Genomic DNA, 27,963 nt, shown 5'->3' with positions numbered 1-27,963 from the left:
GATTTTTTTTTTCCTTTCTTTTGGTTTGCATTCTTTCTCTTTAGAAATTGGCATTAATTCCTGGCTGCTCTGGGACTTTAGGTACAGGCACGAGCAAAAGGAAGTGCATAAAGTCCCGCATCACAGGATGAATCATGAGTCACAATTTCTTCCCTCTTTCCCCTTAGGACAGAGCTACTGGTGTCTCATATTCCCCTGTTATTGGCTGTTCCAAATACTCCACCACATCACTGGGAGAGAAGATTGTGGAAAACTGAAGTTTCATCTGCTTCTCTATCACCTGCCCTAGTGAAAATATTATATAGGCTGCTATTTGTAGTCATCTGCATTTGAGCACTTCATCTCATAAGTAAAAATGGAGAATGTAATCGCAAAGATGATTAGAAAAATTCTCAGTTTAATTATTTTTAATGAAAAATGTAAAATGCAAAACAAAAAATAATTCTATATTCCACTTCTTGCCTCCCTTTTGGTTTGGTTTTGGTTCATGTTCTCTTGTAGTAATTCGGAAGTGACTGTCATGATGGTCTATGATTACCACCATGAACCTTGGTTTTCATGTCACAGCCTCAACAGTATTTCTCAGGAAGTTTTTGCTTCTCAGGCTCTCTGCCCTCTCTGCTTCAGTTTGTCAAGCCAACAGCAGCTGCACTAGTGGCTGGAAAACCATTGCTTTTCACTTGCTGGAAAGCCCTGATTTCTGTCGTTTGACTATTTGGATGGCGTGAAAGAGCACAGGTTGTTTGACAGCTGAGAGGAGGTGATGCAGATCAGGACCATGTCAGGGGATATTTTGGGGGAAGTTTTTGCATTTCAGGGGTAGTAAACACAGTTTTTTGCATTCTCTGTCGTGTAGTCTTGCCAGCTTCAGTGTGACAAAAATACTGTCTTTAAAATGTCAGAGAAAACTTCCCTGATTCCTATAATATTCCCATAATATTCCTTTGATGCCATTTTGGCTCAAGGAGAAGTTTCAAGAAGGAGTTACCTTCAGGTAATGCTGCAACGAGGCAGGGTGCTGCATACAGATTACCACCATGAGTAAACCCATGATTAAATCCACTGTACAAAGATTGCCTAGCAAAAAAACCTCAGCACTTCCTGATAGTTATTCAGTTGCCCACTCATTTCACACTGTAATTTATGCTTTTAATTTTCTCAGATTGCTGTGGATCCTTGTGCCCCCACAGCCAACCTTCTGGTTCAGTCAACGCTTCTTGTTAAAAGAGTAAGTAATTCCTTTTCCTGTCTCATACAGATGATGAAGAGGTCTCCATTAGTGCAGATCCTGAGCCAGCTGACCTCCCGGAAAGCCCTGTGAACAACCCCACAGAGGAAAGCCTCGGTGAGCCTCCATGCATCAACACAGTGACCTCAGAAAGTGCAGCTCCAGAACAGCTAAATGGATACAGTGTGAACAGTGTCGATAGCCCAGGGGCTGTCAAACCACCTGGGGAAGTCAACCAGAACAGCTTAAATGAAGAGCTAGCAGGAGATGGGGAGGTTGATGCGGTGCCAGTTCCTGAGCCCTTGGAATCCATCCCAGGAGAAGTGCTGCTTTCGAGTGCTACGGACCTCATGGAGCAGTCGGATCTGACGGCTTGCATGTCTCCTCCCGAGCCCGAAGTTAGGGAAAATGACAAAGTCAATTCTGGTATGCAGGGAGATGGTGGAGTCTTGACCAGCGTAGAAACAGTAGATATTGATGAGGTGAGTGCAGATGTGCATGCTGGCAAAGACCTAGAGAAGAGTCAGGAAGAAGAAGAAGAAGGGGCTTCAGCCCAGGAGGAGGAAGACAGCAAGCTACAACTGAGGACCACGGCAAAGAGGAAAAACAGGCCGTGCTCCCTGCCTGTGTCTGAACTTGAGACAGTCATAGCTTCAGCTTGTGGTGAGCCAGAGACCCCTCGGACACACTACATACGGATACACAACCTGCTCCACAGCCTGCCCTCGGCACAGATGAGCAGCGATGGGGAAGAAGAGCAAGATGGTGGTAATGGCAGGGAGAACGATGAGGAGTCTACTGTCAAGGAGGTGATGGATAAGGAGGTGGTCAGTGAGAGTGAGACCATGGCAGCAGAGCCTCCAATGGAAAATGAGGCTGAAGAGAACTTCAGCCAGAACACGGTGCCTCCTGGGACCTTGGATGAGCAACTCTCTGACTTGAATGATGGGCTGTTGGATGGGGAACCCCCCAGGACAGGAAGTGAGAGCGAGTCGAGCTCCAGGCCCAATGGTGACAACGAATGTGAGGCATGCGACACCTCCTGCTACAGCCCCTCCTGCTACAGCCCCTCCTGCTACAGCACCTCCTGCTACAGCACCTCCTGCTACAGCACTTCGTGCTACAGCACCTCCTGCTATGACAGTAACAATCGCTTCTCCAGCCATACGCGCTTCTCCTCCGTCGACAGCGCAAAGATTTCTGAGAGCACAGTCTTTTCCTCACAGGATGATGATGAGGAGGAGAACAGTGCTTTTGAGTCAGTGCCAGATTCAGTGCAGAGCCCTGAGCTGGACAGGGAGCAAGTGGATGGCTCCTCCCAGTGGCCAGATGAACTAGTAGCTCATGGTGGGAATCCACAGAGAGCCACAGAGGGTCTAGACACCCCAGTAGCAGGTCCAAGCAGCAGAAGAGAAGGTTAGATCCTGAGAACTGATGCGCTGGGCAAGCCTGATTATCTAGATGTCACAGAAGGCATCAGATAATTGAGGTTTCAGATAGCTCATGGTTCATTTCTTACAAACTCAGGGGCTGTGAGCTGGGCCAGATATAAGGGAGGGTTGGATAAATGAGCCTGTCCTTAAAAATCCCAGCAAAACCAACTAAATGAGGTAGGGATCTGTATATATGGATTACTGTAGATATATATGTATCATTATAAAATCAGGATCAGCTACTTTAGTTATGTGGCAGATCAGCATTATCACATCCACCAACTCATTCCTTTTTTCCTGGGATTTTTCCATATCACATGTCTGATGTGCTGCCATGTCTCTGATACTCAGTGAGAGGACCAGCTTGTGCTTGTCAAAGGGCAGATATGCTGATTTGTACCACATAAAGGTCTGGGCCAGTTTCTGTAAATGTTTGTTAGCCATACATAATCATAAGGTCTTACAAATACAGTTTTAAAGCTCCATTCGTTCCAATTCTCCAAGTGTCAAACAAATGTACCTCAGATATCACAGATCATAGGGCAATTCAACAGAGATTTATATTTTTTCTTAGACACTTTGGAAATTTAACAATATTTAATAAAATTCTTGTATCGCTGTCCTTCCCTAGAGATAGAATGTACTTTAATTTTTTTTTCTTTGTAGTTAAGGTACTATTTTTTCCAATTCCTTTACAGTTACATTAAGTCCCCCCCCTTTGGTAACTCCTTTCATGCTCTCTGCAGTTACATGAAGAAGGAGAGTTGATCACTCTTCTCTTCTTCAGCTAGTGTATCATTTTTCTCCAGCTGAAGGAGTAAAGGACTCAGCTGCAGCTCAGGAGTATGCAGCAAGGTCAAGACGTAGTCTTTGCACTCCCTAATTCTGAGTCATCTCTCTCCCTCTGTAAGTGACACCAAATTAAAATGGTAGCAAAAGGATAACCTATTTGGGTATCACTGAGGAACTCCAATTAAAGCATTCATCTATGTTTTCCTTCTCCATTCCCAATTTATTTATTCACAACTTCCTTTGCCACAGACCCTACCCCTGCTGAAAAAATTTACACCAGCCTATGTAAATACTTTGTAGACAGCCGGGACTAGGGAATTATTGAGTCTGTAGAGCAGAATCTAGTACAGATAATTAAATTTTCAGAAGTACACAGGCATAGAAACCCAGCTCCTTCCTTGCAGGTGAGAACCTTTGCTTGTGAACAGCATTTACATGCAAGTATAGCTAAGGGAACACGAGCTCGTGTATGTGTGAGATCGTATTTACAGGTTTGGTGGTTGTTTTGAGCTGTGAGCTTTTGACAGGGGATGTGGTGGGAGATGGTCTGCGTATGGATTCAGTACAGCACCAAGACTTGAGCCTCCATAAAGAGCCCTGCAGCGTCCATGGTGGCTTTGCCTTGTTTAACTGATCATGTGTCTGAAGGGCAGCCCAGCTGTTAGCACTCTTTTGGTGTCACCTGGGGTGCTTCAGTCAATGTGTAGGTTGCTTCACAACTTGGCAGCTGTTACAAATACAGTAGATGTGGTCACCATCACCCACTCCAGGTGACTGACACTACCATGCTTCCGCTGGCTTGGCCTAACTATCTTGACTAGGGGAGAGTCAATTGTAAGTAAATTGAGGTAATTGAGGTAAGTAAAGAAACATAGATGGGTGATCTGGTAGTCAATGCTGCATGTGGAGTAACAGCACAATTTTTAAGGTTTTGAGAGATGGACTTTTAGCACTGAGTCATAAACTTATGTAACTCTGCTGTCTGTTCAAAACATGCAGCAGATACGCCTATACACAAGTGGTTTAATGAAGGCATTTAACAGGCCATACGGTATCATCAGAGCACCTAGAAGGGGGAATATTTTTGTCTAAGTGATTTTTCTTATTTCTGAGTGGTGTGAGGTTTTTACAGTTTTATACAAAATTGGCTTCTGCATTCTAGCTGTTGTTTTTTTAAGAAAAAACCCATATGTAATTTTTTTCTGTACATTTGTTTTTACATTTGATTGGTATTTGTATAAGGAACTTTACAAAATATTCATTCTTAGGCTGTTAAGATTCTAACATTAAAGAGAGTTAAACTAGCTTGTACACAGTGAATTTGGCTTAGCATTCCCAGAATCACCAGAACCATTCAGTTTAATATATCTTTTTCCATAAGCTGCATCTTTCTGATGCAAGTAAATATTATGTTTATGCAATTTGGACTATATATGTATTAACAAGCCAAGCTGGAAGTTACAGCCAAAACCTGTTACCACACAATATGCAAACATGTCCATAAGTAAGATAAATAGTCCTGGTTTCTAAGATTTTAGAGACAAGGCAAGAAAGAATATTTATTCTGGAACCTGTGAAGTTTTAGCATGTTAAGTCTAAGAAATTGAATGCTTTTTCATCCCTACTAGAACATCTTAGTTTCTTAAAGGATTCTATAAGCATTGACTTGATCTTAAGTTACTTGTTCCTCTCAACAGACCATGAGTTTGGACATTTACTTAGGTTTCATTTATTTCATATTTAAATATGGCAGGGCAATTGGAATGAAACTATCTTTAAGGTCCATTCCAATTCAAGCCGCTCTGTGATTCTATATATGACATGTATACAATGCTATTATTTAAAACTTACTCTGCACTGTATCCTGTGTGCCTCTTTTGCTTTTTCTTCTCCTTCTTCTGCTTCTTCTTCTTTTCCTCTTCTCTGTCTCAGGTCTTCCTTCCTTATCTCAGATCCTGACTATATCTCACTATCTTTTGTCCTCTTCTACCACCTGTCTCCTACCTGTTTCTGGTCCTTCTCTCATTCTCTCTCCTTCAACCCAAGACGGACTCTTTGAATTTTGAAAAATACCCACAGAAGGGGATAATCTTCTGCTCTGCAGGGACTGCAAAATCCTGCCATTATAGTCTGCATATGCAGCCATTGATCTTTTTGAAAAGGAGAGAAAGATTTAAGGCAGCTTTTAGCCTTTTATTCCACTGATGGAATGAGTTAAAAGTTGGAACCAGGATTTTGCATGTTCCTGCCAGTTGCTGCAGGAGCTTGAGCTTAGTTGTACACAAACAGTATTTCTCAGAGATCAAGCCTCATTCTTCTGTCGCTTACACTTGTGTGTCTGTGAGTCCAGAATCTGGCCCATAATAGTTCAGCAGTTACTCAAGAGACTTGACTGCATTATTTTAATACTTCTTGGCCTGAGTTGCTATTAAAATAGTGCCTCGAAAATAGGAATACCCAGAGATGCTAGTACATCAGGTTGACCTATTTTTAAAATAATCACTTGTTTTACAGTAACACATTTTTTGAATCACATTGTAAAAACAGTGAATGACTGTCAATGTCTTGAATATCTTGTCCATAGGTGATTGTCCTTTACTCCATAATTCTCAGCCAGTCAGCCAGCTTCCTTCTCTGAGGCCTGACCATCATCACTACCCAACTATCGATGAGCCTCTTCCACCAAGTAAGCTTTAGTTCTTTTATTTTATTGCATTTTTTCAGCTTTTCCTGTTAAACAGTGTAGAGGCCAGTATGTCTTTCTGAAGAACCCTGTCTGTTCTGTATATACATTCTCCAAAATGCAAGCAATATGCCCTTTTGTTTCCCTTATTTGATCCTGACTTCAAGTGTTATCATGTTGTTTTGGACAAGCTCCATAACCTCTCTCTCTGCCTTGGGCCATCTTCTTCCCTGAAATGAAAGTATTATTTCCTTTTTCCACTCAGTGTGTTCAGACTTGAATGATTGGGATCTGTCAGTTGTTCTGGAAGCCTGGCTATAAGGCTTTCTGGATGGTGTATCAGCAAAGTACTCTGATTTTTCTGTAACGTTTGTCTCCAGGTTTTCTGTAACCAGCTTCAAAGATGGTTTGGGATGGTAGTCCCTGTGGTCTGTCAAGTCTGCGTGCAGGTCCAGCAGCAGCCCTTTCACAGTGAGGATGCTCCTGGGACAGACAGGTCCAAATCTGAACCAAACCAGAAGAAGCTGGGAAAAGGCAATTCATGTACAGTGGTCTTGTTATACTGTCCTTGGGTTTGATAATCAGTGAACTTTATGTTCATTATGCACTGTAGTGGACTCTACACTTGCATTGAATAAAAGTGAGAGGGTTTTAAATATTGTAATAGATTAGCAGCCTGATAGTACAGGATTTTTAACACCAAAGCAATTGCTGGAGTTGTTTTTACTTCTCTGTAGCCTTTCCTTTATGAATTCCCGAAGGATTATCCTGCTTCTTGCACTGGCGTTTGGAGCCCAGCAGAGCGCACTCTGTGCCCTGCAACGTGCGGCTGATCACCTTTCGACTGAGCACAGGATTTCACAGCCTGAATGTGCCGTGCCTCACAAAAACAACTAAGCATACAAACAAAGCAGTCTATTTTCGTCAAAGCCCAAGATGGGAACACACTTATTTGGCCTATGGTGCCCTTGAAAAATAATTCATCGTTTGCCAACCATGCTGTCAGTATTCCCTGAGCTGAAAATAGCCCCAATGCTGGCGTCAGCCTCACAGTAGCATGAATGATTCAAATGCCTTTAGCCCAATAAAGTCTCTTTAGAGTCCCACTGTGGCTTGCCAGTGAATGATGAAATGGGAACGGTTACCTCTGTAACAGGGAAATATTTCTCTTCCTCCCACTCTTACCGTAGCACTTTGTGGATTGGGCACATTCCCTATTAGATGACTTTATGATAGCACACTAACACCAGCTCAGGTAAACAGAATATACTGTAAATCTATTCCATGTTCTTCCAGCACCAGTTTAATACATTTTTCCTCTTTCTTATAGTTATCCTCAAAAGGCAAGTATTTCTACCATTGGTTTTCTCAAGTGCTTTCATGACAGGGTGTAAGGACATGAAATGCAATATGGATGATAAAGTACAGAGGTGATATCCCTTTGTAGGATTCTGTTTCAGCATTAGCATCTAACACCATTTTTGCAATAAAGGCTGACACTGTGGGCTTAAATATATTGGTCTTAATAGGAATAGATGTAATAAGTTAACTCTGAGTGGGAAAAAAAGTTGAATTGAATAATATCACTTAGGAAACTGACTTCCAAAAACTCTCCATGGAATTCTACTGCCATTTCAAAATAAAAACCATAGCCTTAATCTAGAAATTTTTCTTCTCCTTAAATTCAGTATTGTTATCTCAGTGCCTGTAATATCTCCTTAAATTCAGTATTGCTATCTTTAATAGCTCCTAGATAAATAGTTCTTCAATCATGTGAAAGGAAAAAACTTTATATTTTAAACCTAAGTTATGTGATCAAAGCTGGTTTACTTCTCATGTGCAATGTTGGCTTCCATCTATAAGTAGAGGTGAAGGTAATCTGCCAGTGCTGCAAGTTCAGTGTTGACTGATTTTATTTCAGTCATGGAGAATCCTCTGGACAGTCTTCTTTCTCTTTTGAATAGTTTTCTGAATAGCTTGATTTCATTATAACCCCACAACAGCTGGCCTTGGGGAGGAAATTTAATTTCAGACAGTTTTATTTGGGAAAATAAAGATAATAGATTCATTATTTATGTAGGAGTTTCATAATGACCGGTCTGAAGGTTAAGTCTGATACGAGATTAACAGAAGATTTGCGGTGTTTGCACGGCCTCATGACAGCATTACCATTCACCCCTTATTATGCCTGTGTTTGGAAACCCTACAGAACTGAAGCCAAGAAAAATACATGTGCCCAATTCAGAGCTGCTCTTTGCTGAAGGTGTGGCTGAGCTTGGAGAGGAAAAGACAATGTATTTTCTTTGCCCTCATGATCCTGCCAGAAAAAGTTGCATCTTTTGATAGAAATCAGAGCAGTTTCAGAGGCTGCTGTGAAATATGGCTTGGCTGGTAGAGGAGGATCACTGGAGAACAGAACCAGTACTCTCACATCCCTAGCCCATGCTCTAGCATGCTCTTACTGTGAAGGTTAGATAGAGGTTAGTCTTTGTAGTAGTCACAGTCTTATTTTACCTGGAAAACTTAACAAAAGACCCTGAGGAAATTTGGCTGTGTCCCAGATCACCTTTGCCCCTGAAGCAGCATGAAGGGACTTGAGCACAGCTTGGAAGCAGAATTCTGCCTGTCTGTTCACCTGGCAGTCTGTTTGTCTCACTGTGCAGGTATCCATCCATCTGTCCATAAATCTGGTATCATATTCAGAGAGCTTCAGTGACTTGTGTGACTTACAGGCTGTCTTATGGGAAGGTAGGAAGTACACCTGCTACCTCCATACAACTAAAGTTGTACCTGCCACCCTCTGACAGCCTTCTCAGGTAACAAAAAGAAGAGTTACACAGCTGACTAGAAATACTATTGCAAGGGGCATGAGAAACACAGTTTGTAATGTTTTAGCATGCCGGTGTCAGCTCATGGTTTCAGGTGGACATACCTGTAAAGCAGTGAATAAAGCAACACTCACTGACAGGTGTAGTGACAGTGTCTGTACATACTGCTGCTGTATGTCTGACACATCCAACAGAGTTAGCCTTCCTGAAGATAAACTCCACTCTGACCTGATGTTTTCACTGTGATCTCCAAGTTCTGGACAAGCTTCCTTGCTCCTAAGTTTCCAAATATCATGCTTAGAAGCTTAGGAACTCCAAGTTGTATTTACTTAGTGCAAAATAGAGAGCTGTAGAACTCATGGTGCACAGGGATCTATTATAAAACCTTGTTTGGCTTTGTAATTGGATATATTTATTCTTGCTAAGTGTCCAGCAGCAGGCTTAGACCAATATGACCAATTGGTGTCTTCTGTAGGCTGTCTAGAGTGTGGTTCTACAGCACTGCTTACAAGCCCCTAATTTTCTGTCCACCCATATCATTCTTAACTTGCTAACAGGTACAGCAGTAGTGTGCAGTGAGGGCTAGGATTCGTTCTTTGCCAGAAAACAGCAAGGAAAATTAAGATCTTCATGATGTTGAGCAGGATCATCTTTGATCTGGTCAAGGTTATTTCCTTGAGGATACTGCAGATAATGCATAGCTCCAGAAGGGCCATTTCCCACCCACAGTGGTACACCTGCCACCAGTGCCAGCATGCTCAGCAAGGCTCTGGCCTTCGACCTGCCTTATGTGTCAGTCTGGTTTACCTCAATGTGCATATGTTGTATTTGATGTGCTTTTTTCACTGTCTTATGTTCTATACATGGTTTTTACAAAGCTGTGATCTTGTTCTCGAAACAGCTACCACATCCTTGGGAAACTTTGGAGGAGGAAGAGAGAGTCCTCTCCTTAAATAATGTAGTGATTTTCACAGTGAGAGATGCTGCATGTGTGCCCATGGTGTGACTATAGGGTTTGTGTCTTTAAGGACTGTGATAGCTTTGAAAGAAGCAATGCATGTGTTTATGGCTCTTCTTGTCTTGAAGTCTTACAGAAAATTTCTCCAAGTTCTCCCAGCACCCATCTTTTAAGGTCTGTGGGATTCAGCTGTCAGGGGCAACTAGCCATGGACTTCAGATAGCCTACACTTGTCTGGGATCAAATATGGGAAGTAGTTTTAGTTAGGGCCAACATTCAAAGGATTGGAACTGGTCATGAAGCATACATTTTCAAATATAGTAGGAAAAGGTGCAATTTCCGTCCTGCTCTTAGAGAATAGGAAGTGAAATACATAAAGTATGAAATTCAGATGACCCTGAATTTGATCGCAGAAAACCATAGGAGGAGTGAACTCATCAGGGAAGATGGTATCATAGTAAGAATATGAGGAAGTGTTTGCCCTCAAAGGTAATCGCCATATGTGGATTTGTGTGTGAATGCAAATGAGGTTTGCATCTAAACACGTGTAGAAAGTATCTGCATGTATTTACATCAGCTGACGGGTCATGTGGGAATATGAAACTAGCAAGCCTAATTTGTTCCACTTCTCCATGCATTCTAACCAGTTTGATAAATGGCTTTGCTAGCTAACTCACTTCTGAATTTCTTCTGTTACAAACTATTTTTTTTATCAACATTACCATTTTCCACAAGCCATCATATACAAAATCATTTTTTGTTTTCAATCATGGGAGTACAGTAACAGTAGCAGAAAACAATAGTGATAGAAGGCTCAATATTATTCTGCAGACTCTCAGTCTAGTTTGCATTCATGAGAGCAATTCTCTGTTTAGAGAGATTTCTAAGGTATGTCCAAAGAGTCTGTGATCAGTTTTCAGCGAAGCCTTTAATTGCTCTATGCTGTCCTTTGAAGCCACTTTGCAAAAGGGAGAGAAATGAAACATGTTTGTTCTGAAACACAACAAAAAGGAAAAAATGGAATTTGCCATATTAGTTCAGATGTAATCTTCTTGTAAGGGTCGGTTCTTTGTGGCTGCTCCGACCTGCAGTGAATCCAGCCAAGCAGTATCACTAATTGAAAAATTACCTTATCCTTTAAAAAATGTAGCCCCTTTGTGTCACTAGTTTTTCATGTGCTGTGGTAGTGAACTCCATGGCCTTCTTGTGTGCTATGGACGAAATATTTCTGTATATGCATATACTGCATATATGTATATATAGACAAGCAAATAATAGATATACACACTTGAATGTGTACTTTGAATATATACACATGGTATGTATTGCATGTAGGCTATATATATATATATATAGTATCTCCTGTGTGTATATACCCTGTCTGTGTGTCTGTGTGTGTGTCTGTATATACCTCCCACACGCAGGATTCCTGGAAGGCATCCCACTGACAGCATCACCCCTTCCTTTTTTTCCAACCCTAGATTGGGAAGCTCGGATAGACAGCCATGGGAGAGTGTTCTACGTGGATCATGTCAACCGCACCACCACGTGGCAGCGGCCCACAGCCGCAGCAACGCCGGACGGGATCCACAGGTCTGGCTCCATCCAGCAAATGGAGCAGCTGAACCGCCGGTGAGCACTTGCACTGGAAGGGATGGGAGTATTCTTCCAAAATGGAGTCACTTTTGCTACTTAACTGTGGCAGTGGTATTGATGGGTCAGCACCCAGTGCTGTGCTGCAAAGCTTTTTGGGACCTGACTGGAATTGCTGCCATGTCCGTGTGGCATTTCTACTCAAGCTAATTAGGCCTGTTGAAAGGTCTGTCTCCTTTTCCAGGGCAGAGCCCTGCTCTAATAGGACCGTGCACATTTCCAGAGGTAGACAGGTCTGCTTAGTGTTGCATTGGGCCCTGTAAATCTGTCAGTTCATTCTGAGCTGGCTGAGATACCTTTTAACATCGTTTAGATTTTAGCTTTTTTTGACTAGTCCACACATAGATTTGTTTATAATTTTCTTCTTTTTTTCTGCTTGCTTTTTATACTAAATTTAAGAGGAAAGAAAAAAAAATAATCAGTTGGTCAAAAATCTTCCATTTTTGCTTAAAAAGAGGGTTTGGGGTTTTTTTTAATTCCCTGCTTACTATAATGATGCAATTTCTAGAAAAGGATAAGCAAGACTGAAATTATATTTTAATTATAGCATGTAAAATGCCACAAAAGCTTTTTGTCCTTTTCTTCTATGCTAAGAGAAAGATCTTCAGCTGAGAGAAGGATGCAGAGTTTAAAAGTGCTCCTTTCAATGTACTTTGAAAAGTTTGGGAGCTGCTGTGCCCTTAATGAGGCAGTCTGGGAGAACTGGGCCAACTTAAACTGACACCATCAAAACGCTCTTGAAGAATAATCCTTTTTTACCAAAATGCATTATTTTGAGTAGTATTTCATAGCATGTGTTATGTCTTGCAGAAATGAGAGAACATGCTCAGTATTTGTTTCCATTATAGGTTTGCTCATAAAGCCTCAAACTGCCATGTTAATAGAAAAAAACAAAAACAGAAACAAAAACAAGCAAAAAAAAACCAAGCACAAAAAAAAACCTTGAGAAAGTGAATGTTTAATGTAGATTCTTTCAAGGTATTTACATGACTTCTCTGCCATTTAGCACTGGTCTTCAAGAGGGATTTTAGCCATGTCAAAGCTCAGGCTATTTGGCTACCACTTAAGCAAGTTATCTGCCGCAGAAACCAGAATGCTGTTGTGGAGATACATCCAATTTTTTTTTCTTTTTTTCTTTTTCTTTTGAGGTTGAACTCATGGAAGTGCAGAACAACCATGAAAGCAATAAATGCTTATTAGAGTGATTTACCATTCTGTTAGTTAATGCAGGTTAATCATTAAACCAGCTATCACAGCAGAAAGTGAAGCGTAGCCATTGTCTTTGTGACCTCCTTCCCTCATATTATTCAGTGTTTTCATGTAGGCTGTCTGTCTTGGGTATTACTTGATTATCACTGGTTTGGGTTGGGAATTGAGAGTTAATAAGATTGATATTCTTTGAATCTCTCCATTTTTAGTATTCATATATCCAGTTACAAAGGGAGAAGAATGGAGTTTTCAGCAGTGGCAAGTCTCTACTTATGCAAGTTCCATTGGAGACTTTGCAGGTTATTAAACATGAAATGTCATGGCTTCTTGGGACTAAGGATTCTCTCCTCTCTGCCAAGGAGCTCTATTGATTTGAGAAGTTGAATAGAAAGATCTCCTATTGTTACCTGTGAACTTTTCCTAAGATACTAATAAAAGGGATTCATACTGAATGTCCTGAGTACTTGCCCAGTGGCAAGTAATTTTTGTAGTTTTAACCTGGCTGTTATATTTTTTCAAGTTATTCTAGTCCTAAATCTAATTTCAGATATTTCATGTCTCCACATTTCAGGAATGTCAGGATAGCTACTTTTCACAGTTATTATCAACACTGTGGAGGAATGGACTTTGTTTTAAACCCTCATTTCAGAATTCTGTTTTGTTGTGTTTCAAACTTAATGATTTGAAATGTTTTTCAGCAAACACACCTGAGAGCCATTTAAGGTGAGGCAACAGCAAACATAGACCTTGCTGATAGAATTAACAGCAGCCTGAACTTTTGCTCTAACCTCAAACAAGATTTGGATTCAACATCAGTCAGCAGTTTGAAAAAGCTTGGTGGCTTTTCTTTTAAACAGATTTACTTTTGGCCTCCTGGTTTAATTTGTGTAAGGGAATGGAACGACCAAAATACTACAAGGAAGCTTGGTATTTCAAGCCCGGCCAAAACCACAAAACTTTGGAAATTCAGCTTGAAAAAAAACCCATAGCTGTGATTAAACCTAGTCCTGCTTTCCTTCTGTGCTCCAAGCTTCCCTTTAGCTGTACAAGCCACTTGAGAATACTGGGAATGCAAAACTGGAATCTAGGTGTTGGGAAAACACCGAAGAAACATCCATGCTTCTTATTTTGAAGGCTCTTGCTAATTTTCCGGAGCACTACCTGGCTTGCTTACTTGTTGGTCAAGTAGATAACAGCCCTTGTTGTTCAAGCTCTTGAAAAGATACTTTGCAGCATATGTATGTCTAGACTTGTCTTTGCATTAGTTTGAAAGATAATAATCAACATTAAAAATTATAACCATCATGGTTAGGGCAGCCACAGCATGGTATTTCTTAAGCTCCATTTCTTTGACAAATCACTTTGAAAGGAGACTGAAATTTCCAGAGGCATTCCCATAACTTTTGCACTTCCAATGTTTTCCCCAATTACTTTGGCATTTTTGGGTATTTATATAAGGTGATTTTATAGTATTGAGATGCAAAAGAAATGCATAGCCTTTTGTTGGCATACAGCTGCTGTTGCTCTTTGAGGTTTGCCAGTGGGGATTTTCTACCATCTAATTAAATTGAAGGTACAGGGTTTTTCTATATGTGTGCTTATATCCCTTGTTTATATGAACCTGGGGGGTTTTGTGGTTGGTTTTTCCTTTCCCTTCTATTGCATGTGGGTGTTGTAAAACTCCTGCAGTACTGGAATGGAAATTTCATTCAGTTGCCTGCAGTCAAGTGAATAAAGCTGCAAAATGTAGGTCTAAAACAGAGGGTTTAAATTCATGCTGTTGCAAAACCTGCTGTCAGAATTTCCTTGTAAAGATAGATGTTTTCTTAAAACTATCAAAATATACACCAAATGTAGCTTTAAATGACTTTGATTACTGGAGGGGGACATGTAGCATTGTGAAAGTTTAGTATAAATATATTAAAAGTTTAATTATTTTTTCTTAATTACCTCCAGCCCTTTTGCCTAAGATTGGCTTGCAGTGAGCTACTGGAGATTATATTTTTTGAGATATCAAAAAGCCAAACCCTAACTCTTGCCTTTAATGATCATGTGTCACTTTGAGGAACTTACTCATGGCTAACTTCTAATTTGGAATAAAGTGTGCATTAACAAATAAAGACACAGAAAGTAAGTAAAATCTGTAAGTCAGAGCTTGAGCTGGGGAAAGCAAAGAGCGTAAGTCAGAAAAATTAAAGACAAACAATGCTGGATCAGATTAAAAGCAGGCAGTAAAGCCATCCTATTTCAAGTACACACAGAAGTGCCATGAAGAAAGAAGGATTAAGAATATCAGGATGGAATAAAAGCTAATTAAAATAATTAAGAGCATTTGTCTTCTAGCTTTGCTTTTCTTTCTCTTTCTAGTTCTTTCTTTCTCCTTATACTTTATTTTTCTTTCCTTCTCTTTCTGTAAAAAATGCATTTATAATACACATAAGACATGTTCATAATTTGCCAGTAGAACCAAAGAAAACATGTTCACCAATTCATCTGACACTGTGAGTGAACAAGTTAAGGAGAATTTGATTTCTGTGAATTCAAAATACTCCAGGCTATTTATTCTTCATCAGGTAAAGATGATTTATTTTCAGGGTTCAGTATGTGCCTCCAGTAATTTAATAAGAAAGACTGAAGGTTACCCAGAGCATCACAGGATTGATCCTTACTTCATTGGTTATGCTTTCCTAAGGCTAAATGAGAGGAGGAACCATGATCCACCTCTAGTTTTGGGTTCCAGGTGTCCAGATGTTTTAAAGGGAAGGCTTGAAGTAGCAACACTGGCCTAAATATGTGTTTAAAGTTTGAGTAGTCCTGACTTGGCACCCTCTGGGGCTCTTTGTTAGTCACTGAAAAATGCCAAGTTTGCAGAGTACTAGTTGGCCCAAATGTGAGCAGCTGCACCAGCTGCAAGAGTCAGCAATGCTCTTACTCTGTTGTACACTGAAGATAGAAATTTTGGAATCATTCAGAAACATGCTTGTTGTTAAAGCAGAAAGCAACCAGAAAGCAGAAAGCACCTCTGTTAACTAAATCTTGTTGTTCCTTTCTATGCATGCATCTAGGTACCAAAACATCCAGCGAACCATCGCAACAGAGAGGACTGAAGATGATGCTGTGGTAAACAACAGGGTGGAGAGAGTTCCCACTGGAGGAGGAAGTGACTCTGAGGCAGAGCCTTCCCAGCCAAGCCCAGGTATGGGGCAACAAAGCTTCTGAGAGGTGTGTTCAGTACCATTCAGTTCTGGAGAAATCTGCATTTCTAGGGAGACTGAAATTTTATTATACCAAGTTGAAAAACCTATTTAAAAAAAATAAAGACCTGAAGATACAGTTTTTAGATGTGAAGCTACAAGCACAATGCTGGATACAACAGTTTCAGTTCTTCTTTAATAACTACTAAGACAGACAAAGCATTTTTGCCTTAGTAAAGGGCCATTTGAAATGAAAATGAAAGAGGTGTTTTGCAACTACTAGGTGAATATATTCACCTAGTAGTTGCAAAAACAGTGCTGTCTTATTTTTGTAGCCATGTGATTTTTAGCTTGGGGCATTTGCAGTTTGTTTTCTCTAGGCTTGGCTTCTGCACTGCCACATTTGCCCATGTGATTGCACCTGCAGTGGCCCTGGCATCATGTATGAAGTACTTGTGGTTTTTAAAGGTGTGGTTTTGTGATAGCTGTAAGCTGACCTAAGCGTGGGCTGTCACCAAAGAAGGCACAGCTGTCTTTTTGCTCACCACTAATTTATGTGACAGGACCTCAAACCAGGGTGGAGAACTAAACTGCCTGAAAAATAGCCTGGCTTCTTGTCCTTGTCATTTACAGCTAGACTGGATCTTTAATCTGGCTTGTTAGATAAGGAGACAAGAGTGAGGATCACTACAAAGAAGAAGAGGAAAATGTGTACTCAAGGCAGGATGGGATGGCAGGGGTCTATTCTACTCTTTTTGGTGGTAATCACACTCCTACCAAAAATGTTTTCTCAAAACATTTAGGAAACCATAGTCGTAAGTGTTTGTTTCAAGTAGGGAGTATCAGCAATCAGTCTAGTGCTCACTATGCAACTTGAGACCATGCAAAAATAACTCTCTGCTTTGTTAGCACCAGCAAAATGATTGACCAATTGTCTTCCTTTGGATCACTCTTAACCTCCACCAAACTTTGTGTTCTGTATTGTCTGCCATGAGTAAATCCAACTTCTTGCTATCCTTTTGCCGTCCCCCTGTAAAGAGGATTGGTAATGGGAGAGAACCAGCACAGTGTCTGCTTAAATTTTCTTAGTTTTCCATTTTGAAGAGGAAAAAATACATAGAGAAATAAAAAAATTCTTAACAAGTTTAGAAAAATATTCAATTTTGTTTGTTTTGATCCATTAGGTTATTTTAGCTTGAAAATCAATTTTGGCCAAGAATGTTTAACATTTGATGCTCAAAGTTTCATTGCCATCTTTTGTATTGCAATTAAAGAGAGACTTCTACCTACAGTAGATCTTAAAAGGAGATCCCAGTTCTCTATGTCGGAGAAGTGGAAATGAGGTACACATTGTATTATTAGTATTTATAAATAATGTAGCCATTACTTGTAATATGCATAATCATTTAGTATCATAGACAATAAAATAGTAATTTAATAGGAGTTGCCACCAGTAAGTATTTAGTTCAGTTGATTATTTAACATGCACCCTTTTGTTTTAAACCCAAAGAGCTAATCAGTGTGATAAATGTTATCATAAGTTATGAGGAAATGGTTTTTGCTATAGATAATTGCTTTGCTTTTGGAAGAAGGCATCAATATTGCATAAAACTCTAAGAATTAGAAGGTTAATGATGGTGTAAACACATTAGGGAAAAAAAAGCTGCCGTACTATACATTTGTTATTTGTCATTTAATTTAAATGAAAAATATCTGAAGAAATACAATTAAGGCACATTAATCCAGGTTCTAAGCAAATATAAATCAATTTAACTCCAGAAACTGATCCAGTCTGCAGTTTTAAATGGATAAAATAGTATGATGTGTGCAGCAAGAAGAAAAAATAATTTATAACTGATAAGAAAAAAAAAAGTGAAATTTTATTTATTCTCTTGATGACATCTGCATCAAATTTTCTTGGACTGCAAATAAAATGTAGTTTTATTTGAAAATGCCAGAGCACCAAAGCCATAATTCAATGGTAGGAAGAATTTTTCTGGTAGCTAAAGAGCATCAGGAGTTTCTACCTCTACAGAGTTACATTCCCAATGCTCAGTTCAGCTCCTGTGCTTCATTAATTGATGCAGATTAAAAATAATGCAATTGTGTCTGGCTTTGTTTTCTTTACCATACAAGTCCCCAAGTCCTTGGACTTTTCAAAGCCAGTGCAATTAAAGTAAAGGGTAATGCTGGATTGGGAGATCAGATTTCTCTAAAATTGGCTGTAGGGGAAACCAGAATGGACCTGGGTGACTGTACTAAACCATCAGCTGGTGAAAACTGCTGTGGTCACATTATACTTGGGGACAGCAGCAGACTTGACACAGAGTTTCATAATCTACAGTTCAGGAAACTATCCAGCTCCTGCACTGCTGTGGTATATACTGCACCACTAAACATAAGGACATCCATCAGTTTGCTTGTCTTGGGAACGCCAAGGTAGGTGCATTGGGCAGGTAGTGGCTTTTTTATATCATCACTTCTGCAGCTGTTTCTGAAAGGTTAAATAATAGACTGTGTTTGCCACTACATTAATAAGATTCTGTGGCTAGTTTTGTTTTTTTTTTTCTTTTTTTTCCTTTTGTCCAGAGATTAGGAGGGAAGGTTCCCTTTCTCCTGTGAATTCTCAAAAAATCACCTTGTTGCTGCAGTCTCCAGCTGTGAAGTTCATCACCAATCCTGAGTTCTTCACCGTGCTGCATGCAAACTATGTGAGTAACTATGATTTGCTCTTTCACACTATTGATTTTTGAGTCCCAGTGCTCAAAAACTAATTCTCCTTCAGGGGTAATGCACAGTGAATCTGAATTGTGTGACTTGGGGCTCAGTTGTCCTTTCTGAGCACCAGACCAGGTTGGGGACGCTACAGCCAGGCTGCTCCAAGGAGGCTCTTGCTGGGATTCTGCCTCACACAAGAGTGTCCATGTTACAGAGAAGCTCATTAATGTTATCCTTACAGAACAAGCAGGAACCCTTGGTTTCAGCTTGGTTGATTCTGTTGCTGCAGGCAATGAAGTTGTTGTCTTTTGATCCAACATCCTGAGAAATCTTCCTCAGATACCACCAATTCTTACTCAGATATCACCAAGGGAAACAGAGGGAAAGAAATTAACTCTTGCAATTTGCATTCCCAAAAAGGGGGCAAGCATGAGTGAAAGAAATACTGACTTGTGTCAGTGTAGCTATTTTGAAAAAAAAAACACAAATAAAAACAAATTTTCAAAATTCAAGTAATGATTTTTTTTTCCGTTAGTGCAGTAAAACCACACATTTTCTTGCAAACCTGGAGGGGAGTGGAGAAAAATCTAGTATCAGGAGGAAGCAGATAGGGCAGTCCCACAAGGAGATGCACTCCTAGTTTGCCATATCTGGAACTTAGTTCAACAAGGCATCTAAATGTTACTTCTGGCTATTTGGGAAGTCATCCATTTCTGGGTAGCAATGATTTTCGTTTTCAAAAGAAAGATAAAGTAAAACACTGAGAGTTGCCTCAGCACAGCCTTTTAGCTAACTGCAGACATCAGGTTTTGGCTGTGGCATTTTGTGGTTTGAAGCCAGCCATCCATCTCCAAGCATCTGCCAGAGATTATCACCCATGAGATCCTGACAAGGAGGGGCTGTATTAACTCATCTGACATTCCCTGAACTAGGTTATGGAGTGCAGATAATTTCTTCCATTAGGAGGGTGATATATGATGATTTATAGCTGGGAGCAATGTAATTTTTGACCAGCATGGTTGTTGGAAAAATGAGCAACTGATTCCATAGTTGTGTAAAGAACAGCTCAGAAGAGACTAAATCCCAATTTCATTAGTCACTGAAATTTAAAAAAAGCAGAAAGAGGCCTTCAGTTTTGTCTTAAAAACTTGTCTCTAATGTGAGAACCAGAATAATCTATTAAAACATCTGTCAAATGGTCATACAGATACCACTTGTACAGGAATAATGGCCCACATAACTTTTGCCTTAACACAAGTGTAATATTTTAACCACAAGCCCCTATTAAAATTTCAAGCTATTAATTATGCCACTGAAGTTGGGATTGGAAAATATTATCCAGCAGTTAGAGTTATAAGGGCAAGGCTCTTATTTTTCAGATATTTTATTTCTATTAAGAGATAAAACTACATTACACTCTTTGTTTCCCTAGTGCAGCTTAGAGATATTCAAGGCAGTCATTAGATCACAATACAACTTTTGTTATGTAGTAGGCTAGGATCTTAAAAATCTGTGACCATGAAGATTTCCTGGGTTATAAGCAGGTCATATCTTCAGGACAGAGATCATATCTCTGTGATTTCATAACATTTACCAGCCCTTGCCATAATTAGGAGCCTTGTGCTACAGGGAGCATTCTCAGTGGCGTCACCACAATAAATCCTTACATAAAAAATATTATACCTGTAGATGTTTTATTGAATTATAGTGGTTAAAATGCACTAAACATGTATAGAAATTGAGAATTCAAAGCTGCTGGGTCAGATTCTCTGGACATATTCCAGGTCTGCACACTGGAGCTCACTTCACTTAGGACTGGAGTCTTCCAGTGATCTTTATTACTCTAATGAGTAATCAATCCTTTGGGCTGACCAGCAAACCAAGACACTAATTTTCTCTCTAGTAAAAGGTTCAGGAGATTTTTGTGACTCTGTCTTGAGTCTACTCTGTCTTGAGGAGCCTTTTCCCTGAAGTGAAGGATTCAAAGAGTAGCCTGTGAATGGGCCTGTGTGTTGTTAGCAAAAGTATTATTTTGTGATGCTCTATCACTGAACACACTGAGCAGCACACATTGAACAACCAATACAGTTCACTGGACCCCTATTCTGCAATCAGATCAGTTCACTCCCTTGAGCTGCCTCAGGCCACATTCCCCTAGAGGTGTATTTAATGTCCATAGTGAGTTAAAACTTGCTGCCTGAGGGGTGCCATTCATTGGACTCATGGAAGTGTCTCCATCTGACAAGCTTTGTAGTCATCGCAGAAACAAATACTCCATTCCAGGAAACAATTCACCTCTTCCAAAAATGGACAATTAAAAAGTGTCTGTTCCTGCCCTGTGGCTGTACAGTCACTATAAAAAAGGTAGCAAGCTCATATGGAGACATCTGCACTGGGGTCCTCTTAAGTTCGTGAGTCCTATCACGCACATCTTCATTTTAATTTTAAAAAAAACATATGTTCACAGCTGTCTGCATCTCTCTGGCACTGCCAAGGCACACGAGCAGTGTTTCTGTTGACCAGTAAAAGCAGTGAAAGGGTCAACTACATGTGCCTTGAGTGTGTGATGTTTCATCTGACCATTTTTGAAGTGCATTAAAAAGGCAGTTCTTATACAAGCAAACTGTGCGGGATGGTTCACTTTCCAGATTGTATTTCTTAATTCTGCATATGCACATAAAGTAGTCATTCAAATCAAAACAATAAGATGGAAGTGTTTCTTGATTCTGGCAGGATTTGTTTCTGTTCTTTGGGCATGTGGCCCATGAAATAACCAAATATGTTTTGACATCAGAACTGGGTTTCTTCCCATCTGTTATCCATCTCACAGAGTGCCTATCGAGTCTTCACCAACAGTACCTGCTTGAAGCACATGATTCTGAAGATTCGTAGAGATGCTCGTAATTTTGAGCGGTATCAGCACAACAGAGACCTAGTAAATTTTATCAACATGTTTGCTGATACCCGACTGGAGCTTCCTCGTGGCTGGGAGATAAAAACTGACCAGCAGGGCAAGGTAAGAGTGCCAGCAAAACAAATTACTTGTTTAACACAGCACATCAGACAACATGATTATTAAAAGTTCCTTCCTTCCTGACTCAAAATCAGTGAAAGTTTGGTTTAAACAACACAAGCAGCAAGGGGAGTTATTTTAGAAGCAGGAAAAAAGCTTCAAAGTTTCAAAGCGTTTCTAGCTTTCTGTAGACTATTGTACCAAAGCAAGGCAGCGTTGGACTGACAACAAAGTTTGAGCCAGAGTAGATCTGTTGTGACTGCAAAATTTGACTCAGTGTGTCTACCTCAAATGAAGCTTTGCTGACTGACCTTTGGATCCACCAAATAGGTTAAAGCGGCATTTCCCAATAATATTATTCTCTCCTGTCTTGTTTACATCATGGCCATTGTACATTATTTTGGTCTACACAGCTTCAGATATTTTCTAAGAGCTGTTCTAGCTTTGAGTAGGCCGGTTCTGTTGTTTGCAGGTGCCTTCCATGGGCTGTACTTATCCAAGGTACTTCCCACGTACAGTTGCCAGTGGTTTTCCTGCTGCATTCCCGCGATACCATCACAGGGTTGGCAGTCTTCTTATTAAAGAAACCATTGTTCCTTTGTGTTTCAGTCTTTCTTTGTTGACCACAATAGCCGAGCTACCACCTTCATCGATCCCAGGATCCCGCTGCAGAATGGGCGCCTCCCAAATCATCTGACTCACCGGCAACATCTGCAGCGACTTCGTAGCTACAGCGCTGGAGAGGTAACTGTGCTCATATCTACTCACGAGCTTTTGACAGCAGTCTTCTCTAGAATTATAAGAACTTCTTATATTTTAAAAATATTGAAACAGACTTTCTTGCTAATGTCTATCTTCCAAACACAGTAAGAGATTTTTTTATCTTTCTGAAGGAAAGAGCTTGCTGGTTTATATTTTGATGGCTTTCAGAATAAAATAATAAGCAAGTAAAGCATAACTGCAGTGATAACAGAATAGATTTAAAAAGAAGAATCCATATTTGGCATCCTGGCCTGGCTTTACTTAAGTTATTCATTATTTTTTTTGTAGCCTGATACCTCATATGTTTCTTCATTCCCCACTGTGACACTGTGCTCTGAAAAGATAGACTGCCTAGAAGTTGTGCAGTAATGTATGCTGAGATTTGCTTTCCCAGCTTTCAGTCACATTAAATATTTTTCCTATATATCATGGGGATGATTTTTATCACTGAGGGCCATAGACAGGATTGAAAGAAGCATACTGTGTTTGCATTGTAGATTTAAGTAGGAAAAAGTACCAGCAATCAGATTCTTCATATAGCAAATCCATACAGTTGAACATTTGTAAAGATTGTTGCTGAATATAACTAGAGATGAAGTATGGTGAAAGGATCTTTCTCTTCCACAAAAATATTCACAGAAATTCTTGTGAAATTAGCATCAAAATTTATTGCAGCCGGACCAGTTTGAATACCTTTCACTGTCAGGTGGGTTGGGATTAGGAGCTGAACAGAGTGTGAGGTCAGCTCTTCAGGACCAAAGGCAAACAAGGCATGAGTAGCTTGGGCATGTCTTCTCTGTATTGAGTGAATACAGCACCATATTTTCTGAAGATAGAAGTGTATCAATGGATCTGTTTCAGTCATATCTTCCCACCAGCTTAGCAACTTCCCTCTGCCGGCAGCCTTCAGTTTAGTGCTGCTGCTGTGATTGAATTACTGGCATGACTGTGATAGCCACCTGCACTGTGATTCTTGCTTGAGTCCATGCTTGTCTGAGGCTTGCTTGCACATTCACCATGTCAGGGATAGAAACACCACTGAGCAACTCAGATGATCTAGCACAAAAAATACACTTGGTTTTGCAAGCACTGGCAAGCCTGGCATAGAGCAATATGCAGTAAACCAAAAAAAACCCCAATAACGGCTAGGGAGTCAAAAGTATTGAATACTTTTGAGTAATGATTATCTAGGGAAATCAAAAACTGTTCTTTGAGGCCATTGTTCTGCATGATCAGCCAATGAAATAGTCATCTCCCAGTCTTGGTGGCCCAGGTCCCACAGTGCTTCTATGCCCATGTCATAGTCAAACTTCTTTACTGTAGTCAAGTAGCTTCCCATTTGGAAATGTCTGCTGCTCCACTGGAAGGACTCCCATTGATTTCCAAGGACTTTGGATTGGTGCCTAAAAGTCCCTCATTTACAAGGAAAATACTCAACCCTTTGCAGCTCAGTCCATTTATTAAGAGCCTCATGTTCAATGCCATTTCCTCCAAGTGCATTTGGGTGTTCTTCGGCCTATAAATCATGTCTGTAGACTCACACATGGGGCTTTGTCCTGGCCATGTGTCATCTGTCTGCAGTCTTGCTGGTTTCTTTGCTGAGCAGATGGTGTGGCCTCTGGAAGCTGTCACCAGGACAGTATGGAGAACCACGAAAGACAACTCACCAGTTTTCAATATTACGTACATGTGTCCAAGGAGCCTGAAGGACATCAATAGCGAAGTTGTGGTTGCCAGAGTGGGCACAGAAAAGAGCCAGGGTAATGAAATAAAGGACCTCTGGAAAAACTTCGATTGTTCTATGTAGATTACTGATATTAAATGGTATTATATATTAATTTGAAAAAAAAAAAAGCTATAGGTTCTTTATTAAGCACTTATTTAAGGGTTATCAATATTTTACAGGAGAAAGGGGGTTGTTGTTACTCTTAGTTACCTAATTTTTGGAAGAAAAGGTCAGATAGCTATAGTGGCCATCAGTAACTAAATTATAGGTCACTAAGTGATTCATGTCCTTCTGCCACTGCTAGAAACAGAACAGTTTGTAAGCACTTTCCATTCCCTCTAAAGAACTTCCCCTCTGCAGTGAAAATCAACATCCATGATTACAGGGTAGAGATTTTAAAGACAGCAAGAGGAAGAAAGCAGGCATCCACAATGGAGAGGCAAGAAGTGCTGGTTAACAAGAAGCGCAGAGAAGGCGCTAGAATATGTCAGTGTATAAATCTCCTTACCAATTCAAACTGCAAAAAGCAGGATTCAAATGGGCCTCTGAAATCCAGCAGCAATATAAAACCCAGGAAAATGTATTACATCTTGAAAGGCTCCTCTGGTAATTTGGACTCTCCACTCTGCAACATCCCAGTGTCAATATCAAAGCTGTCAAAACCTGACATAAATCTGTCAATTACTCTGCACTACATGAACAAGGTCACTAAATCATTGGAGGGGTCACTATTTTTTATTAGAGAATAATGTGCTAATCAAAATTTAATTATTCAATTAGAAAGTTAAAGTAGACAAGACGATTGTGACTGAACACTGAATTGGAGCAATCAATTGTACTCTATTAGCTACGAGAGGAAAGAGAATTGTTAGCAGAATGGAAGTTAATTAGAGGACTGGGAATTTTCCTGTGTTGCCAGAGAAAAATAGTTTGGAGGTGTAAATGTGCAAAGACCAAACACAGCATGAGCAATTCCTAGGGATGGTGATGAAGAGAATTACATCACCAGTTTATTGAGGTGTGTGCAGAACTGGACTCTTACAATCTAGATGACTTTATCTGTTAAACCAGAACTGGGAAGATGGGAAGAAGGGAGCAAAAGTTTCTTTTCACAGACACAATGCACATTTCCTTCCAAAATTCTTGCTCCAGGAGAAATATGTCCAGGCACTGGAAAGCTAACCAACAGGAATGGTGACAAGAGCAAGAGTAGCCAGGCCCAGGCTGGGAAGAAGTACCATGAAGTTCCCAAGTGATGAGCAAACAACACCTGGCCCTAATTTTCATGGAAGATATGTGTTTAACTCCTCTGTTATTCCTCCCTTTCCCCTTTCTGTCTTCTGGTCAGTAAAATTATGTGTAGCAGCAAGGGCATGGGATTTGTTTTTGTCAAGGATGAGTCAGCGATCACCCTTAAAAGCAGGCTCAGACACTATCCGCATTCTTTTTCAAGTCTGTTCTGCAAGGACCTGAGGAATAGGTATCCTTACTTAGCTCCAGCGCTCCCTGGAAGCGAAGAAGCTGAGCCCAACAAAGAGTTAGCACCCTCCCACACATCCTAACTGGTACAGCTGGTCACGGGCCAGTGTGTGCTGCCGACAATCAGCCCAAGAAATGGCTGCTCCCACACGGGCCTCGTGCCCACTGTGGCAGTGCATCACAGGGCACCTCTTGCACCTAAGGTTCCCCCCTGTGCCATAGCATAGAATGAATGCTGTAAAGGCCACAGAGAGATTGCTGGGGTGGATGCCTGGGTCACAGGGGAGAAGCTGCCTAAGCCTGATCTAAACTTTCCTTGTGAGTTAGCCTGTGGGCATGTGAAGAGGAGACAAAGCCAGTGAAAGGGTACAAGCGAAATCCTAACTGGATGATGAAGCAAAACATTCACCATGCACTTGCACAGCAGCTTTGTGTTTTAAATTACAGTGTGCTTGGTTAGAATAGTTAAGAACTTTATTGTTTAACCTGCGTGTTGACATGTATCAAGTGCATTGACTGGTATCTTGTTACATGTAAACATTTTAAGCTTTATGGGTTCCAAAAGGCAGCTTGCCAGGCACATTTAGCTTCCCAGTTTTTGTGTCTATCCAGTTGGAAGATTTGGCTTTTGGCTGTACCACTGAAAATGGGTTGGCACTGTTTGCTTGGATGCAGAGCTAAGCATTTAAAATATTGAAGTTGGGGCGATTTCTTCCTGAAGTGGTTGCCAAATGCTATAATTTGTGCAGTGAAAAAGGAGCACCTATTAGCCCAGTGGAGTGGAAGTTGGAATTCCTAATGCATCTTGTCCCAATACAGCCTCACACTGTAATCACAGGACAAGGAGGAATGTCTTTAAACTGAAAGCGGGTAAGTTGAGATCAGATATTAGGAAAAAAATCTTTACTGTGAGGGTGGTGAAGCACTGGAACAGATTGCCCAGAGATACTATGGAAGCTGTGAAGCTGCTCCATGCCTGGAAGTGTTTTAAGACCAGGTTGGTTTTGAACACTTCAATAAACTGGTGATGTAATTCTCTTCATCACCATCCCTAGGAATTGCTCATGCTGTGTTTGGTCTTTGCACATTTACACCTCCAAACTATTTTTCTCTGGCAACACAGGAAAAAACCTAGCAACCTGGTTTAGTGGAAGGTGTCCCTGCCTGTAGCAGGGGTGTTGTAGCTAGATGATCTTTCAAGTCCCTTCCAACCCATACCATTCTATGATTCCTCTCTTGGCCTCACTGTGACCATATTCTGCAGGAAAACATGAGATAGGTGGGTTCCCCTCAACTTTCACAAATCTCCAAAAAATTACCCAGCAAGTAATGCCTTAATGAAAACATTGCCAGATATCATTGTTTGCCTTTTAATATCCTCATATTGAGGTGTTCTCCCACCTTTTAAGGACTCTGACTTTCTGACATTATTCCCTTCACTTGGTAGTGTATTTAGAAGAGTGGCTTTCTTTAAGGGCCTCAGTTAAGGGGCAGTGAAAAATTTCCTTCTTACTACTCCGTTTATCAGATCTTTGGATTATGTTCTTCTTTTCAGTGTATGCAATCCAATTTCTGGTTATGCAAGTGAGGCAGCCTTCTGGGATGATACAGCCTTTTTTGTGTTGTGATCTACATAGGTAGACATTCCTCATGTTATTTCCACTATTAAATTTCTCTTCAGCAACACTGAATGAACATTGCAGCATTGTGGGTTTTTTCTCTTTTCAAAAGCATTGCTGTAAATCCTTGAAGTAATGCAGTTATGCTAAAACAAGACATGTTTGATACTACAGAGTATGTAGTGTGATACTACAGAGATTTTATTTTCATTGAACCAGAGAAGTCCATCACTACAATACCTACATTAAAGTGCATTCACTTCTATATTTTGGTGCCTACAGCACTGAGGAGGTGGGATAGCTATGGATAATGGCATACCTTCATTTGGAAGCACAGAATTACTTGCCTTTTTTAAGGTGACTCAAGTATAAAGCCATCATTTTCATGCATGCTTTCTGTCCTTCAGTCAGCACCATGGACCATTCTGAAGGTTACAGAAGTAAATATGACAAATCTTTCAACTGACTGATGAGCTACGGGTGGTCAGTTTTGATCATTCTTTTCCTTTTCTCTGATGTTGTAGGCCTCTGAAGTCTCTCGAAACAGAGGAGTTACTCTGTTGGCCAGACCAGGCAATAGTCTTGTAACAGCTATTCGAAACCAGCACCATCACGAGGCATTACCTCTGGGTAAGCCAAGTTTTTTTTTTCTTCTCAAAGCAGTGCTC

General features: G+C 40.4%; 1 protein-coding gene across 12 annotated transcripts in view; it reads left to right on the top strand.

Moving 5' to 3' along the window:
• Positions 1 to 27,963, top strand: part of HECW1 (HECT, C2 and WW domain containing E3 ubiquitin protein ligase 1) — a 250,824-nt gene that overhangs the window by 176,102 nt on the left and 46,759 nt on the right. For 4 of the 12 annotated variants that reach the window (XM_041714540.2, XM_041714542.2, XM_041714541.2 and 1 more), the window contains 8 exons: positions 1,259 to 2,644; positions 6,038 to 6,139; positions 11,404 to 11,554; positions 15,850 to 15,980; positions 18,568 to 18,689; positions 21,527 to 21,712; positions 22,319 to 22,453; positions 27,820 to 27,925. In XM_041714540.2, coding sequence (XP_041570474.2) covers positions 1,259 to 2,644; positions 6,038 to 6,139; positions 11,404 to 11,554; positions 15,850 to 15,980; positions 18,568 to 18,689; positions 21,527 to 21,712; positions 22,319 to 22,453; positions 27,820 to 27,925 — 2,319 coding nt within the window. The remainder of the gene's footprint in view (positions 1 to 1,258; positions 2,645 to 6,037; positions 6,140 to 11,403; positions 11,555 to 15,849; positions 15,981 to 18,567; positions 18,690 to 21,526; positions 21,713 to 22,318; positions 22,454 to 27,819; positions 27,926 to 27,963) is intronic. The other 8 variants (XM_072925931.1, XM_041714545.2, XM_041714546.2 and 5 more) reach the window with 3 other exon arrangements.

The sequence above is a fragment of the Taeniopygia guttata genome, chromosome 2 (assembly GCF_048771995.1).
Source record: "Taeniopygia guttata chromosome 2, bTaeGut7.mat, whole genome shotgun sequence".
NCBI lineage: Eukaryota > Metazoa > Chordata > Aves > Passeriformes > Estrildidae > Taeniopygia > Taeniopygia guttata.
Note: the sequence above shows the minus strand (reverse complement) of the source record. Positions and strands in the feature narration are given on the sequence as shown.